General features: G+C 37.4%; 1 protein-coding gene and 1 long non-coding RNA gene across 3 annotated transcripts; both read right to left on the reverse strand.

Annotated features, from left to right (window-relative positions):
* Nucleotides 1-4,804: 4,804 nt before the first annotated feature.
* LOC141631293 (uncharacterized) lies at nt 4,805-10,099 on the reverse strand. 2 transcript variants are annotated; one of them, XR_012537613.1, is made up of 5 exons: nt 10,030-10,099; nt 9,886-9,948; nt 9,651-9,739; nt 5,265-5,352; nt 4,805-5,092 (listed from the first exon to the last, which is right to left on the reverse strand). It is a non-coding gene; the product is annotated as an uncharacterized LOC141631293 (long non-coding RNA). The 2 variants fall into 2 exon arrangements; XR_012537614.1 differs by having other exon boundaries at nt 9,647-9,739.
* A 2,098-nt stretch (nt 10,100-12,197) lies between these two features.
* LOC141641686 (uncharacterized) lies at nt 12,198-13,773 on the reverse strand. The gene is made up of 4 exons (XM_074450340.1): nt 13,577-13,773; nt 12,941-13,006; nt 12,783-12,845; nt 12,198-12,365 (listed from the first exon to the last, which is right to left on the reverse strand). The coding sequence occupies exons 1-4, from the start codon at nt 13,691-13,693 to the stop codon at nt 12,198-12,200; spliced, it is 414 nt and encodes a 137-aa protein (XP_074306441.1). The 5' UTR covers nt 13,694-13,773.
* Nucleotides 13,774-17,281: the final 3,508 nt, after the last annotated feature.

Consider the following 17,281-nt stretch of genomic DNA (forward strand, 5'->3'; position numbering starts at 1 on the left):
TCGTCAACGTTCATGTTCTCAGCTCTCGCATACAAAGCGGTTTTCTTTGGCGGCATCTTGAAACTATATATAAGAAAAGGGTAGATATAAACATACATACTATAACTCAAAACACGAAAACGACCTGCCCAGAACCCACTCGATCGAGTGCCCAAACCTACTCGATCGAGTGGAAGCTACTCGATCGAGTGCCCCACGTACTCGATCGAGTACCCCGACTCCAGACCCAAAACAGACCTTCTGATCTCTAACCTGCTCGATCGAGTGCCACCTACTCGATCGAGTGCCACCTACTCGATCGAGTGCCCCTATGTACTCGATCGAGTACCCAAAAACACGGTTCTGATCATAAAAACGTCAAATACCCACTCGATCGAGTCAGACCCACTCGGTCGAGTACCTCACCCACTCGATCGACTGCCCCCCACTCGATCGAATCATGCAGACTCGTGAATACTACCCGCATGTTATCTCACATACCCCAACGTACTATGCATTCATTATTATCTCAACATTATAACTACAACTACGCATGCAAATCTACGCAATTCTTCATACAATCAACAAAATAATCTACTTCATGCTATCAAATGCCACATTATAAACAACCATCATGCTTCTTTATTCAAATCAACATATAAACATATCTTCTCAACCTTTAATCATACTTTCAATTCTCCACTTCCAACATCCAAAAATTCACAACATATATCGTTACGTACTCATACAAACCAAAAGACAGCACATATGACTCTAACATATACCCCCCTACTACCCCCCCCCCCCCCCCCGTGTGACCGGTTCAAAATTGTAGGGCGAGTTCGCGACTTTAGGACGTCTCCCAAGCCTTTGCATCAGCTCCTACAACCTTTACCCCGGGTTCATTTTAATTGACTCCCTATGTTCATTAGATTACTATAAAATAGATCACATGAACACAGTCGAATAATTATTAAATAGACATGCACAACCTGTCATTTCAGAGTGCAATAACTCAATCCACTTTTATACCGGTTTACCATTACTGAATAGAGAGACATTACGGAGCCGAAACTCCTCCAGCCTAAGTCCACCTTTATGTACATAGTATAGGAAATCCGGGTCTGAGACCCATCTCGGCCATTGCCGGATAACATAATTATCATTCATATGGGGTCATGCTTCCCCCTCCCCTCATCGTTCATATGGGGTCATACTTCCCCCTCCTCTCATCGTTCATATGGGGTCATACTTCCCCCCCCCCTCCTTCCATGTACATAGGACAAAATAATGTCGCCTCAATCCAATAATCGTATCCCGAATGCTATAATTGGCCAATAGTACATTATAACGATAGTACCATTATCACAATCATACCTTTATAAGACGGTAAATAATATAACATGTGGGCAGTATAACAATCATAAGATGAAATTAACAATAAAATTAATATAACATGTTATTTCTACTATCTTATTTCAAATGTAAACAATTACTTATATCGGCGAAGGGTTCCGAAATCATACCTTATATTGCATAAAAGCAACTATGGGTAAAATTATAAATAGAGGAGCGTTCCACCTATTGATGTTGGTTTCTTCCGCTTAAGTTTTGGTGTATAAAACGAAGGAAAGGAGATTATGATGACTATTTATTGCCAACTTTTCTTAGCTACTAAGAAACATAACATACATGAGTCAATGGCTAAAAGCCTTTGTACAAAGACACGACTTATAAATTTTAAAGGAGTAAACTTTGCTTTGACTTCTATGCATGAGGTACGTAGGCAACGTGGCCCTCAAGCCTAGTGTAATTTGTTTTGGCCCGTCTTTCATACAAACATTTATCCGATATTAACTATATTTACGAGTAATAATAAGACTAGAAAATTTAATGATATATTTATTTTTTTTATTTTTTTTCGGGATATTACATTCTACCCTCCTTAAAATAAGTTTCGTCCCGAAACTTGAAAATATAGAAAATGAAAACGTTTAAACTTCGTTCTCAATACTCCAAAAAATCATAATAAGAATTCAATTTAATAAAATTCTTTCGATTACATTTATGAAATGATTAAAGAAATTGTGCGGCTTATGTAATGAAAGACAGGAATTCTCGTCGCGAACAAAAATTCGAGTAATTCAATTCAAAGACAAACTCAATTCATGCGTTAGTTAGCGTTAAACCGGTTATTAGATGCCTCTAATTATATGTCATAACATCTCACGAACCGCATAAAGTTAAAGAAAACAAAAATTAAAATTTCATTTTCAAAATCTTAATAAAGCAATTTTTTTTTTGAAAATACACCAAGGACTAGCTTGAACTAGTTAAATATTTTTTTAATATGTAAAACAATTCAAGTATAAAATTTAAAATGGGAACAACAATTTGTAATGAATGAAGACAAAGAGTAGAAATCATAAAGGTTGAATGTCCCGAAACTTGACTATCTCACCCTGATAAATATGCCTATATATTATGGGGTACCCTATATTATGAGCCTGACAACTATATGCGATGCAAGCACAGGAAAAAAACGAATAAAACATCCAAATTATACATCATTAAAGCAATGTACCAATTAATAAACAAGTAATCCAAGACACTTTATATCTACCCCACTCTCTATTAGTCGGTTACTATTTTAGTCTGTTACGAGTTTTATAAACTAGCCCCACATATCTTTTTCCCGCTAGACGTGCGGCCGAAGGCTCACCACGCAGTTGCAGGGCGGCTCTGATACCATTCTGTAACGCCCCGGAAAGCAAGCAGGCAGCTCAAAATGGCTCTTTTTATTAATAATAAACAGCAGCGGAATTACAAGGGCGTCACCGCCGTATTCCCCCTTCGGAGAATACAAGGCTGATGAAAAAAAAAATATAAAAACACTTTTTAAAGCTAAAAACTAATTACTCTGTTACATATTCATCCTATTAGGCCATTCATCCTATCTGAAATTCCTCACACTTGTCATTCTCCGACACTTGTACCTGAAAAAGAATGAAAGTAACGGAATCAGTCAACCACAGGCTGAGTATGACTCCGGCCACCTCCATCGGCCCTACCTTCCTTCATTTTAATATTTTACTTCTTCCTGGTTGCACAAGTACTATAAAATAGATCACATGAACACAGTCGAATAATTATTAAATAGACATGCACAACCTGTCATTTCAGAATACAATAACTCACTCCACTTTTATACCGGTTTACCATTACTGAATAGAGAGACATTACGGAGCCGAAACTCCTCCAGCCTAAGTCCACCTTTATGTACATAGTATAAGAAATCCGGGTCTGAGACCCATCTCGGCCATTGCCGGATAAAATAATTATCATTCATATGGGGTCATGCTTCCCCCTCCCCTCATCGTTCATATGGGGTCATACTTCCCCCTCCTCTCATCGTTCATATGGGGTCATACTTCCCCCTCCCCCTCCTTCCATGTACATAGGACAAAATAATGTCGTCTCAATCCAATAATCGTATCCCACATTTGAAATAAGATAGTAGAAATAACATGTTATATTAATTTTATTGTTAATTTCATCTTATGATTGTTATACTGCCCACATGTTATATTATTTACCGTCTTATAAAGGTATGATTGTGATAATGGTACTATCGTTATAATGTACTATTGGCCAATTATAGCATTCGGGATACGATTATTGGATTGTGGCGACATTATTTTGTCCTATGTACATGGAAGGAGGGGGAGGGGGAAGTATGACCCCATATGAACGATGAGAGGAGGGGGAAGTATGACCCCATATGAACGATGAGGGGAGGGGGAAGCATGACCCCATATGAATGATAATTATTTTATCCGGCAATGGCCGAGATGGGTCTCAGACCCGGATTTCTTATACTATGTACATAAAGGTGGACTTAGGCTGGAGGAGTTTCGGCTCCGTAATGTCTCTCTATTCAGTAATGGTAAACCGGTATAAAAGTGGAGTGAGTTATTGTATTCTGAAATGACAGGTTGTGCATGTCTATTTAATAATTATTCGACTGTGTTCATGTGATCTATTTTATAGTACTTGTGCAACCAGGAAGAAGTAAAATATTAAAATGAAGGAAGGTAGGGCCGATGGAGGTGGCCGGAGTCATACTCAGCCTGTGGTTGACTGATTCCGTTACTTTCATTCTTTTTCAGGTACAAGTGTCGGAGAATGACAAGTGTGAGGAATTTCAGATAGGATCAATGGCCTAATAGGATGAATATGTAACAGAGTAATTAGTTTTTAGCTTTAAAAAGTGTTTTTATATTTTTTTTTCCATAAGCCTTGTATTCTCCGAAGGGGGAAAACGGCGGTGACGCCCTTGTAATTCCGCTGCTGTTTATTATTAATAAAAAGAGCCATTTTGAGCTGCCTGCTTGCTTTCCGGGGCGTTACAGAATGGTATCAGAGCCGCCCTGCAACTGCGTGGCGAGCCTTCGGCCGCACGTCTAGCGGGAAAAAGATCCGTGGGGCTAGTTTATAAAACTCGTAACAGACTAAAATAGAAACCGACTAATAGAGAGTGGGGTAGATATAAAGTGTCTCGGATTACTTGTTTATTACTAGTTGTTGCACCGCGCCCTATCGGGCGCGGTGCCCCAATTTGGTGAAATGCTTAGTGGAAGTCGCTTTGTGTTGTAGCATTTGAAATGGTTGTTTGACGTGAAGGAGGTGTTTTTGAAAGCGCGAATTATTTGGAAAGCATTGATAGTTGTTTGTTTAAAATGAAGTGGGTTATTAGCTCTTAATTTGCAAGCCAAATCTGATGTGGAGGGGAACAATTGTGGGGCAGTAACAATTTTTTGGTGAAAGCCATAGTCTATAATGGTAAGCAGCAAGAAATTTACAGTACATGTGATTTTTACAACAAAAAACCATTAGTTTAACACATCTAAGATTAAAGCTACATTCAGACATGTGGGTAAAGTGCTTGAAGTACGCGAGTTCACTATCAAAAACATTCTGTGGTTCTGCATTGACAAGCACCCTTGATTGTGGTCTTTCTGCAAATGATACTTGGACGTAGTCCACAGTTGCTGGGAAATAGGGTGCATCATAGGGAGTAACAACCCAGAGATGGGGATCTTCTTGCCGGTTCCTGTTAAAGAACCAGTTCATAGGGTCACGTTCTTTTATATCGAACATGTCTTGTAATTTAAATGCGGATCTTTGTTATGATCATATGGGTTATATGGAATGACAGGAATAATTTTATGCATGTTGCAACTACTAATCCCACAATGTCATAGATAATGTGAAAAGTTACTTACATAGGTACTGGGAAGCAAATACATCAAATGAGGACAAAATGGAGTTTACTTCTCATAACCTCGTCTGGCAGCCACCCCCTGATGATTTCTGGAAAGTGAGAAACACACAACTCATTATACGAATCTTAAAGATCACAGCTCGAGCAACTATGTTAGCGATTAGTTATCAACTACCACCTACAGACTACAGTGCAACGTAGAAACATTAAATGAATCAGATTTGCATGCAGCTATTTTGAGTATGAATGACTAATATGGCTATCCCACCACAATGAATACATGTTTTTACTTCACGATCGCAACAAGGCCCGTGTTATCAGACCCGGTCAAACTACATCAACAACCCTGGAGTCTCATCGCATTAAGTAAATGGCCAAACTAAAAAGATCATGTTAAAACCAAGATTTAGTCCTCAATAATACATCAATAGTATACACAATGGTCTGGTCCACCAAATTATGTATATGAAACCAGACAATACTAAGTGGAAAAAAGTCACTTGGGGAAAGATCAAATATTAAAACTTACCAATGAAGGAAAAGATCTAAGAGGTATAACGTTCACTCCTACCCTCACCGATTTCACATTTCCAATCAGACAACAAAAACACAAATTCCTAAGTAATATTTACCAAAGTTAACGCCTTTGCAAAATTATACATCAAATTATGTACTTATCATCAAAGCATTATGATCAGAATAACCTAACTAACATCAACTATATAAATTAAACAAAGATAGGAGGAACTGAGATGGTGTTTTGGGATTGAAAGTGGCGAATAGATAGGAGAATATAAGAATTTAATTGAGTAGAAATGAGCAATGGAGAGGAGAAGAGGAGAAATGAGTGGGTGGCAGTGAAAAGTAAAAGTGGGCACCTGACCAGAGCGTGAGACAGTGTTATAAGAACAATTACTGTATCTTTAAACTGGGATGGGTGCTAAGCGCCCTGAAAACCTTCATCCACACAGCCTATGTTACAGATTAATAAGCTTCGTCCCTACATCTCAGGTGTAACAAATATGCATGCAAGGGCAACAAATAACGGACAAATATAAGTAATAAATTACAGGTAAAAGTGCATGCATATATAGAAGAATGGGTAAGCACTAATTACATAATTAAGAGTTGTCGAAACAGCAAAACATCACCACGGCTTCATATAATAATTCAAGAACTCGTCGTCAACTATAAAAGGCCAATTATGCTAGCAAAAGTACTAATTAACCCGAAGGATCTTACACCATCGCCATCTCTACATAAGCAGATAACATAGATGAAGATCTTACCAGGCTAACGAAACAACACACTCATCCCTGGTGTATTGCCCCCCCAATAAGAGAGAACAAACAACCATCTGCTGGGCAACTGCAGCACACAGAGAGCACTGTGCTTACCCACTATATGTTGTAGTCCAGTGGAGCCAGATCATTCCCAATGAGATTTTCCAACAACCAAATTAATCAAGATGTTGCTTGTTTAACAGATTTGGACGGAGATGACATTAAACTGATGACAGGAAAGAAGAACAAATGCACCTCACATAGGTTAAATGCAGCTTTCCTCACAGTAGTAATTAATTAAAATCAGACTTTTATGAGACACGGGAATGTAAGTAGGTCATACACAAGGACAAAAGGTTTGATGTAACATTCGCCCAAAAAAATATCAAGACATATATTGTTTTCAAACTCCCCTAAGATCTGCAGAAGTCTTCAGTCTTGAGGATTTTTGGGATTGGTCTTATTTTAGGCGATCAACCTAACTTTCTTTCCTTATCAAAAGAACAAACACCGTGAGATCTCCTTGCAAGCCATTTTTAGCTTTTAAAGTCTAATATGGTATCCCACCACTACGAATACATGTTTTGACTCCCCGATCAAAACAAGGCCTTCATTACCGACGCGGACTCAGTACCCTGAATTCTCGCCCACTATCTAGCAGGTAGAGTTCAATTACATGTTGTCTACATTTCATGGCTATAATGGTGTAACATTAAGTTACAATTCGACACCACCAAGGCCACCACTCACCAATCACCACAGTCAAGCAGTTTAGCTCATAAGATCAAGACATTGATCAGAAGTCGGTGTTTAAAACTTGTAAACGACGACTTCGAAAAATAATAGCAATAAACATAACCTAATAACAAATCACTCAAAATCAAACAATAAACATGCAATTAAGCAGCTCCTGGAAAAAATGATCAATGTTTAGAAAATTAGATGAACCCTAATCACAATACAACTCGATCAACCTTTCCACACACCCCGATGAACCCAACCAAACTACTCACAACCTTCTAAGCCTCGATATCAGAATACTTTTTCTTCACATCCAAACTCTTACACTGTCTATCTAGCAATTGTCCCTCCGGCGAAAATCTCACTCTTCGATATACATCATTTTCAACACTACGGAAAAAAAAATCAAATTAAGAATAAAATAAAGAGCAACTGAAATGGCGATATTGGGACACTTCTCACACCTTCAGCTTCATACCTGTGGCAAAACTGTAGTCCGATTTTATGTGGAAATAATATTGAGTACTTAAGAAGCAGAGAACTCTAAAAGCTATGTCTAATCATCATAAGTTAATAACCTCCATTCGTCTTTGATATAAAGTCTAGACCAACTCAACTTCGATAATAATAATAATAATCAGTTACAATACTCCTTCCCCCAAAAGGTTAATAAAAAGAAGCATGATTTCACTCAAATAAATACATGATACCATATATGGAGAACGACAAAACTATTTTGCCTCAAAACACGACAAGTAACAAATAGCCTACACACAACTTCCTCATTAACTTAAGATATCATATAATGCTTGTCCACTATTAAGGATCAGGCGGTTAAATTCCCCTTTGGAAATGCAGTGGAAACTCAAGTTTAGATTTAAATATCTAATTACATTACAATTCAGCCACATTAACTAAAACACTGGGAAATTTGTGGTACACTATATGATACTGTGTAGAAATTAGCCTACCAATCAGTCCGTTTTTTTCAGGAGCATAGAGCATTCATCACACAATAGCCCAACTAAAACAATCTGAAAAAATAAGACCCAAGTAGGGATGCTAATTTCACCCGAACCAGCTCAATAAACGATCCACCCGATATAAAAAATATGGATGAAAATTTGATCTAAACGGATGAAAGGCGGGTGATGGATGAGTCAGCCATCAGGTGACGGATCGGGTCGAATTGGATTCAGGTGGGGCACCATCCTACCCATCACCCATTAACCACCTGAAGTTTTTTTAAAAAAAAAAAAATACTTGGCTAACTTTTAGACAGCCTTAGGCCCGTAACATACCCAAAATGTACTAACCCTAGTATATTAATATATATCACAATAACACTCTAATCTTTCATCCTTCTTGTTCTCAATCCGACAATCTCTCACCGGTTTGTTTCTTACCCAGATACTGCCAGAAACATTTCCTATTTTTCTACATCAGTTTACATCTCTTCACACATTTGTTTATAATCAACCAAAAGTAACATTATCAAACATCCAGATAACGTAAAAGCTAATAACTCAAGTTGACAAAGGAGGGCCTCGTCTTTCTTTAGAATTTGACTGAACGGGTTTCGTTTCGAGTACCGGCGGCATTAGTGAGGTACGGTAAGTTTAACTAACCCATTGTTGGTGATGTTAGATGAGGTTTTATGGCCACTTCTTAGCTTTGCCAACTTGAGTTATTAGCGGGTGCTCGTACTCTATATTTGATAGCCTTTTCCATTTCACCCTAATAAAATGGAAGGGGACATAATCAAGTCTTCTCTTTTGAGCCCCAAATCAGTGCATGAAATTAAACTCAAAAAATAAACCCTAACTTGTTTAATTCACAACCAATAATCCACCTCATCTAACATCACCAACAATGGGTTAATTAACTTACCGTACCTCACTAATGCCGCCGGCACTCGGAAGGAAACCCGTTCAGTCAATTTTCGAAGAAAGACGAGGCCCTCCTTTGTATTTGGATTGGGTAAAGGGGTCCGAGGCGTGTCATTGTGGCACGGGGTAGTAGCTTGCTAAGGGTAATATGTAATCGTTCAGCGTTGTTAGTGGAGCTGTTTCACTATAAGTACTCAACTACGTCAGTATTCGTTCAGCGTCATTCGTGTATTCTTAGATTTCCTTTCGTTTTGTTATGATCATTTTAGCGGCAATGCTAGGGAAAAGGAAAGGTAATGAAAATTGAAATAGATTGATTTAAGATGAGCAATATGGCTAAGTACAAAGAAAGAGTATCACATGAATCTCACGAATTTGAACAACTACTATACTAAATTTCCATACTGAACTCCATACCTCTATGTGTCCATTGGTCTAACTACAGATGTTTAAGAACATATTCTACATACCTACCTGAACCTGCAATTGGAGCTGCTTCAAATATTCAATGGCTTCATCCAACACTGATGCTTTCTCGGCTTCACTCATAAAAAGATTAAATTCTGAAATAGAAGATGAAATATTCATCAGCGTAACAAATTAATCTAAATAGTTTAACAAATACCTAACTTCAGAACATCTCTAATACAAAGTAAATTCTATTAATTCTAATATGTTCAAGAAGTTGAAATCAATGGTTGAAAATTACCTTGTTAGAATTGGAAATAAGACTCTCCAATGCATTCATCTTCTCATTAATTCTGCTCCTCCTCTGTTCACATAAACAAGTACTATTTAGCAATATTATTGAGTAAACTGGTCTTAGAGTGTGGTCAACCAATAAAATGACCACCTGATAGGGTAAGACGTTCTTATCCTATAATTTGAGCTGAACTTTAAATCCTGGCCAGGATGCAATCAGCAATAGTGAGTGAGCTAACTTTTCGGACAAATTATGTAGTAAATTAGTAATGACCAAAACAACCTTAAATGACTATATTAAACAAAAATCTTAATAGCATCAGCTGATCATAACCATTAACCTTAAATTTGACCCATACTAAAATAGCACACCCAGATTTACCCGATCGAAACCCGTTGAGTGGACGTTTGAAAGGGGTCTCATAATTTCTCGTCAACTCAACTAACAGTTTTACAATACTCTGGTTAACAATCCACATTTTCTGGCCCTGATCATCATCCTTCGCAGTCCAGGGCTGTAAATCCCTTTCAGCCTAATTGAACAACTAATGAAAAATGACTTGACTTCGCCAAGTAATTAGAGCTTGCCGTTTTCATTGCTTAGATGTTTTATATTCTCTCTTGTGCTACACTCGACACTATAACATGGGTATTACACTTTGGGAAACATACTTAAAACCAAATATACGAGATTTTTATACCCAAGTCTAATATAGGACTTGAACTTGGGTCAGATACCTTTAATTGAGCCAGATTAACACAGTATACCACGACAAAATGTTCAGCATCAACAAATTTGATTTTTTAAACACCTTCTTACCTTGGGCACAATCACTGTGCTCTAATCAGTTAATAACTTAATATAGATCATCACTTCCTTTCAAACTACCACTGTCCAATAAAAACGAAAACTGAAAATGGAAGCCAAAAATGGTAATGGTCAGATCAAATGGCAAGCTAAAAGAAAATTGGACCTGAATAGTAACGGTTGTTACTGCTTTAGCTGGTGATACAGACACAACATTGCATAGAGCATCAACCACATCCACAAACAAAACAGTACTCCCTCCATTCAACTCTACTTTACATGTTTGTTTTATCACGTTTGACGCGGTAAATATCTTTAGCTACGTATTTGCAAAAATTATAAAAAAAAAGTTAGATATTTTTAATGTAGTCTTAAAGACGAATCAAATAAAATCCCGCATGAATATAATTTAACTTATGTATCGAGAGAAAATTGAAGTTGAATGCCCGCTTGTGAATAGTGTGCAAAAGAGAAACATGCAAAGTGGAGTTGAATGGAGGGAGTACATCGTAAGGAGAAAATCTGGAAGCCAACAATAACCCGGCTGATACCATGGACATTATCAGTTAACACTTTGAAAAACATGGAGAAGCTTTGATGTAATTCTAACGTCATTTGATATGTGAATATAAAAATGTACAACACATTTAAGGAGTAGCTTTAAAAGATAAATGTGGAATCATCCATTTCTAATGAAGCCGAGTGGTTGGTGATGATTGACCCAACCAAAACTCTACCTTGGTGCGGCGAAGTACATCAAGAGCTCACGAATGGCGGGGAATCAGAAGGTGTCGGATGTACATAACCTTGACCTCATAAAGGTTTTCACATAACACGCAATGAGAATTTTACCTGCAATTACATAGAATCATCATCACTTCAAAAACCAAAAACGCAACCAGTATAATCAGTCATTTTCTTCATTCCATCGTCATCCGGAACCAAAGAATAGTACGAACCACGTCTTTGGCTCCATTGGAAATGGAAGCTTGATAAGAGAACGACACAACATAAAATAGATTTCTGTGAGGTACGGCAAAGTATTATTATAACAATGAAGAAACATAAAATGGAAGTTATAGGTGCACACCGGTCTCCATCCTTGTTGTGCTGAAGTACTTTCCGTACTGGGTTGAGTTTCAGGTGATGCAAGCAACTTGTGCCAAAGGAGTGAAACCACGGAGAAGCAAAACTCTTGTTTCTCAACAAAAACTGATTGAATGAAATTTTGTGCACTGCAATTAAATCCTATATGCCTGTCTAATGTCAGGAATTTGGCCAAATCTGATGCATTCATTTGAAAGCTCGCAATGCTTTCTACACAGAGAACTTTCAACATCCTCAATTGAGTCTGACTTTCCACATTTGACCATTTCTTGAATGCGATGATTCTTGAGATGCAAGAGTTGAAGGAACCTCGACGAAAACAAAAGCGTGCCTATAGGCCCTGTGCATTATCTATCCTTTGTTTTGAATATGTTTGGATCACATTAATATTTCATGTAGAACTGCTATTTTAGTGTGTCAAGATCGAACCTGCTCATGGCATTTCCAGGACCTAATTCACCAGCCACGGAACTGGCAACATTCAGAATCTGTTTTCCCTGGTGGGTGTCTTGTATATCTCGCCTTACATTTTGACCTTCTTGACATGATTCCCATCTATTTTCTTTTGATCCCTTGTAGCATGAAGAGGAAAATCAGCAAAGTCCAGAATAAATGGAAGAAAAATGCTTTCAAGTTAACGCGCAATGAGCAGCTACGTAAAAGAAAATTATATAACAAATTTATATTCATTAGATAAGAGATTGTGGCTTTCGCCGACTCGACGCAAGAAAGCACATTTGTTTGTGCTGCTGAGACCAGGCGCAGAAGTCCCCAGCGTGCAGGTCCTGTGGGGAAACTGTGGCTTAGTGCCTTTTTTCTGCTGAGGTTCACCAGCTAGCGAGAGCTAAAATACATACAAGGAAGCAATATGATATTGTTATTAGCCGTATTACAATTGATAAGTAGGCATTAGGCTGGGAGCGAACAATAAGAAAATGTTGTAATAACCAAATAAAAGAAGAAAAATCCAAGAAGGAGATGGTGAATACCTTGCTGAAAAGCTCGACAGGAGGATTTTGGTGATTTATCTTTGCTGTTTGAAACTCGAACTCCTGAACAAAAAGAAAAGGAGTGTTTATACCAGTACAAAACGAACACACTGAGAATTAACATGCACCATAATCAAGACCATGGCTTAATATATCACCTTTGGCGCGGTAACATCTCGTTTACAGATTCTAAAAACACCAAGATCTCTTCTGCTCATCAATATCTGCGTTTAAAATAAGTCAGCACATAACAACCGTTGGGGTGGAGCCTTGCTATTCTTCCAGTCTGAATTATGATTTAATAATGCAAAACTGAGCAGCTAAATTGGTTGAGCTTCTTTTAAATTAAGAAATAGCCCACATATGATGCAATTGCTAAAGTAATTTTCATTATGGGTCGGGTACAATGGAGAATACCCCACTAACACAACACATTTCACTCAAATGAAAACTACTTCACACACAATTTTAGCTTATACTCATTCCGTCTCAGTTGTCTGTTTGCCTCAAATTAAAATACCTTACCGAAAACATATACGGAGTAGAAAGTAAACAAATGACCGAGACGGAGAAAGTGGGAATCTCAAGTAGCGAATAACATTATATAAACAAACAATCAAAAAAATCCTTAAGAAAGTGTGAAAATTCAGGAAAATAATTGACAAAATTTTGAATTTCTCAAAGGAAGCAACAGAACTAAATCTGCCAAAAAAAACAATCACCCATACAAAGTAATAGGCTGCATGCAATCAATTTAATGTGAAAAGTAAAAGGGAGGATAAATAGATGCATACCAAAGTGAGACTATGAATCCAAATAACAAGCTGCGCACGTTCCATCGACTTTAGCAGCGCCAGAATCCGATGACAACAACATGCAAACTTAGGATTAAGAAGGATACAGGAACACATCCACAAAAACCCCAGTAATTCAGAACACAAGTCCAAAACAATTAACCAAATTGCAGAAACTTGTAAATTAAAAAGAAAAAAAAAAAGAGGAATTGTGGCGAAAAGAAAAAAAATGGAGGAATTATGGCGATTGTTTTGGCTAGGTTTAGGGTTAGAATTTTAAAAAGGGAGACCACTCCATATGCTATTGATGAAGAAGAAATTAGCAGAAGAAATCAGAGGATGCACACGAGTGATAGAATGGAAAATGAGTAGCAGGGGATATGACCTTGGGTTGAGGAAAAGAGGGGAATGAGGTGAAGATGAGTAATTAATGGTAAAAATGTAATAAGAATGAAAGGTAGGGGCAAAAAGGGCAAAATAACTTAATGTAACTGTTACAGCTACAGTAACCCAAGTTTGGGTTTTTTAAAGAGTATGGAATTGGTACGTTGCTTTAATGATGTATAATTTGGATGTTTTATTCGTTTATTTCCTGTGCTTGCATCGCATATAGTTGTCAGGCTCATAATATAGGGTACCCCATAATATATAGGCATATTTATCGGGGTGAGATAGTCAAGTTTCGGGACATTCAACCTTTATGATTTCTACTCTTTGTCTTCATTCATTACAAATTGTTGTTCCCATTTGAAATTTTATACTTGAATTGTTTTACATATTAAAAAAATATTTAACTAGTTCAAGCTAGTCTTTGGTGTATTTTCAAAGCATTTTATTGTATATTCAAAAAAAAAATTGCTTTATTAAGATTTTGAAAATGAAATTTTAATTTTTGTTTTCTTTAACTTCATGCGGTTCGTGAGATGTTATGACATATAATTAGAGGCATCTAATAACCGGTTCAACGCTAACTAATGCATGAATTGAGTTTGTCTTTGAATTGAATTACTCGAATTTTTGTTCGCGACGAGAATTCCTGTCTTTCATTACATAAGCCGCACAATTTCTTTAATCATTTCATAAATGTAATCGAAAGAATTTTATTAAATTGAATTCTTATTATGATTTTTTGGAGTATTGAGAACGAAGTTTAAACGTTTTCATTTTCTATATTTTCAAGTTTCGGGACGAAACTTATTTTAAGGAGGGTAGAATGTAATATCCCGAAAAAAAATAAAAAAAATAAATATATCATTAAATTTTCTAGTCTTATTATTACTCGTAAATATAGTTAATATCGGATAAATGTTTGTATGAAAGACGGACCAAAACAAATTACACTAGGCTTGAGGGCCACGTTGCCCACGTACCTCATGCATAGAAGTCAAAGCAAAGTTTACTCCTTTAAAATTTATAAGTCGTGTCTTTGTACAAAGGCTTTTAGCCATTGACTCATGTATGTTATGTTTCTTAGTAGCTAAGAAAAGTTGGCAATAAATAGTCATCATAATCTCCTTTCCTTCGTTTTATACACCAAAACTTAAGCGGAAGAAACCAACATCAATAGGTGGAACGCTCCTCTATTTATAATTTTACCCATAGTTGTTTTTATGCAATATAAGGTATAATTTCGGAACCTTTCGCCGATATAAGTAATTGTTTACATTTGAAATAAGATAGTAGAAATAACATGTTATATTAATTTTATTGTTAATTTCATCTTATGATTGTTATACTGCCCACATGTTATATTATTTACCGTCTTATAAAGGTATGATTGTGATAATGGTACTATCGTTATAATGTACTATTGGCCAATTATAGCATTCGGGATACGATTATTGGATTGAGGCGACATTATTTTGTCTTATGTACATGGAAGGAGGGGGAGGGGGAAGTATGACCCCATATGAACGATAAGAGGAGGGGGAAGCATGACCCCATATGAATGATAATTATGTTATCCGGCAATGGCCGAGATGGGTCTCAGACCGGATTTATTATACTATGTACATAAAGGTGGACTTAGGCTGGAGGAGTTTCGGCTCCGTAATGTCTCTCTATTCGGTAATGGTAAACCGGTATAAAAGTGGAGTGAGTTATTGCACTCTGAAATGACAGGTTGTGCATGTCTATTTAATAATTATTCGACTGTGTTCATGTGATCTATTTTATAGTACTTGTGCGACCAGGAAGAAGTAAAATATTAAAATGAAGGAAGGTAGGGCCGGTGGAGGTGACCGGAGTTATACTCAGCCTGTGGTTGGCTGATTCCGTTACTTTCATTCTTTTTCAGGTACAAGTGTCGGGGAATGACAAGTGTGAGGAATTTCAGATAGGATGAATGGTCTAATAGGATGAATATGTAACAGAGTAATTAGTTTTTAGCTTTAAAAAGTGTTTTTATATTTTTTTTTTTTACATAAGCCTTGTATTCTCCGAAGAGGAAATACAACGGTGACGCCCTTGTAATTCCGCTGCTGTTTATTATTAATAAAAAGAGCCATTTTGAGCTGCCTGTCTGCTTTCCGGGGCGTTACACTTACCAGGACCACTCAGGTATAAAGCTGTCACCATCTCGGTTTCCCGAGGCAATGATAATCAAAAGACAATAAAGAAACAACGTTTAAATAGTATAAAGTTTAAGTGAGTAAATACAATCCAAAACCAACTGCCAAAATACGGTTTACATGATCTCAAAATAACTGTCTAAGAACTATCAAAACTACAGCGGAAGACTCTATCATCTGGTGGCGACACATCCCAGCTATCCCATGTATCTCGACTCATACCTGCTCAACAACTGCTCACCATCCCCGAATGATTCACCACAGTTTTTAAAACAATTAAACGGGGTCAGTACTAATCACACAATTTATACAACTCAACAAATAACACACAACACAGCTCAATCGTCACAGATACACCCCGAACTCCATCACCAACTCCACAATACTGACTACACACTAAAGTGTGTAGCCCTGCCAGAGCACCCATCGCAACAGGTTACTCCTCGCCGCCAGTGGGGGACCGCAGCCGTTCCCATCTAAGCCCCGCTCATCTCCGTCGAGCGATAAACCCAAATCCATTAATGTGCACATCCCTTCTGTGGCGGGTTCCACAGAAGGCGAATCATGGGCGTGAAGCCACTCCCGCAAGTGACTCCACTCAGCCAGGGACGCACCCCGTAGAACACAGACAGATACAATCAATCATAACTATTAATGAGCAATCAAACCCAACAACTGTCACAATACTCGTACGATAAAACTCAACAATCATAAAGCACAACCAACACATCATGAGACTAATACTGAGTAGGGAAACCGACCTGGAATGCAATACAATCAGACGATCTAAACAGCTGTTATCAGAAAGCCTCCTCTACGAATCCTCCTCCTAACATATGATCACATAATTACTTACAATCATAAAACTAACAAAAACCCCCAATACCCCAAATTAGGGTTTTAACAAACTTAATAAAATACTATAAAATCGGTACGTAGATCTTACCCTCGACGCAAGGATCACAAGAATGTAAAGGATGATGAATTCCGACCTCTCAAGCTCCGGGATTTGTCAATAATGCGAAAGATGCGAAGAACGTAGTTTGAAATCTCTTTTGAAGTGATTAAGTTTAATAAAAGTGTTTAATGATGATGACGGAAAGTTATATATATCTATTCGCATTATTAACAAAAC

This window comes from Silene latifolia, chromosome 2, assembly GCF_048544455.1.
Source record: "Silene latifolia isolate original U9 population chromosome 2, ASM4854445v1, whole genome shotgun sequence".
Taxonomy (NCBI): Eukaryota; Viridiplantae; Streptophyta; class Magnoliopsida; order Caryophyllales; family Caryophyllaceae; genus Silene; species Silene latifolia.

What these genes read in the sequence shown, in the direction of transcription:
- LOC141641686 (XM_074450340.1), bottom strand. Translation starts at nt 13,693, where the DNA reads ATGTGTTCCTGTATCCTTCTTAATCCTAAGTTTGCATGTTGTTGTCAT. An exon ending in GGATTCATAGTCTCACTTTG is followed by an intron (nt 13,007 to 13,576) that starts GTATGCATCTAT and finishes TTTTAAACGCAG; the next exon opens with ATATTGATGAGCAGAAGAGA. An exon ending in CTGTCGAGCTTTTCAGCAAG is followed by an intron (nt 12,366 to 12,782) that starts GTATTCACCATC and finishes TCATGCTACAAG; the next exon opens with GGATCAAAAGAAAATAGATG.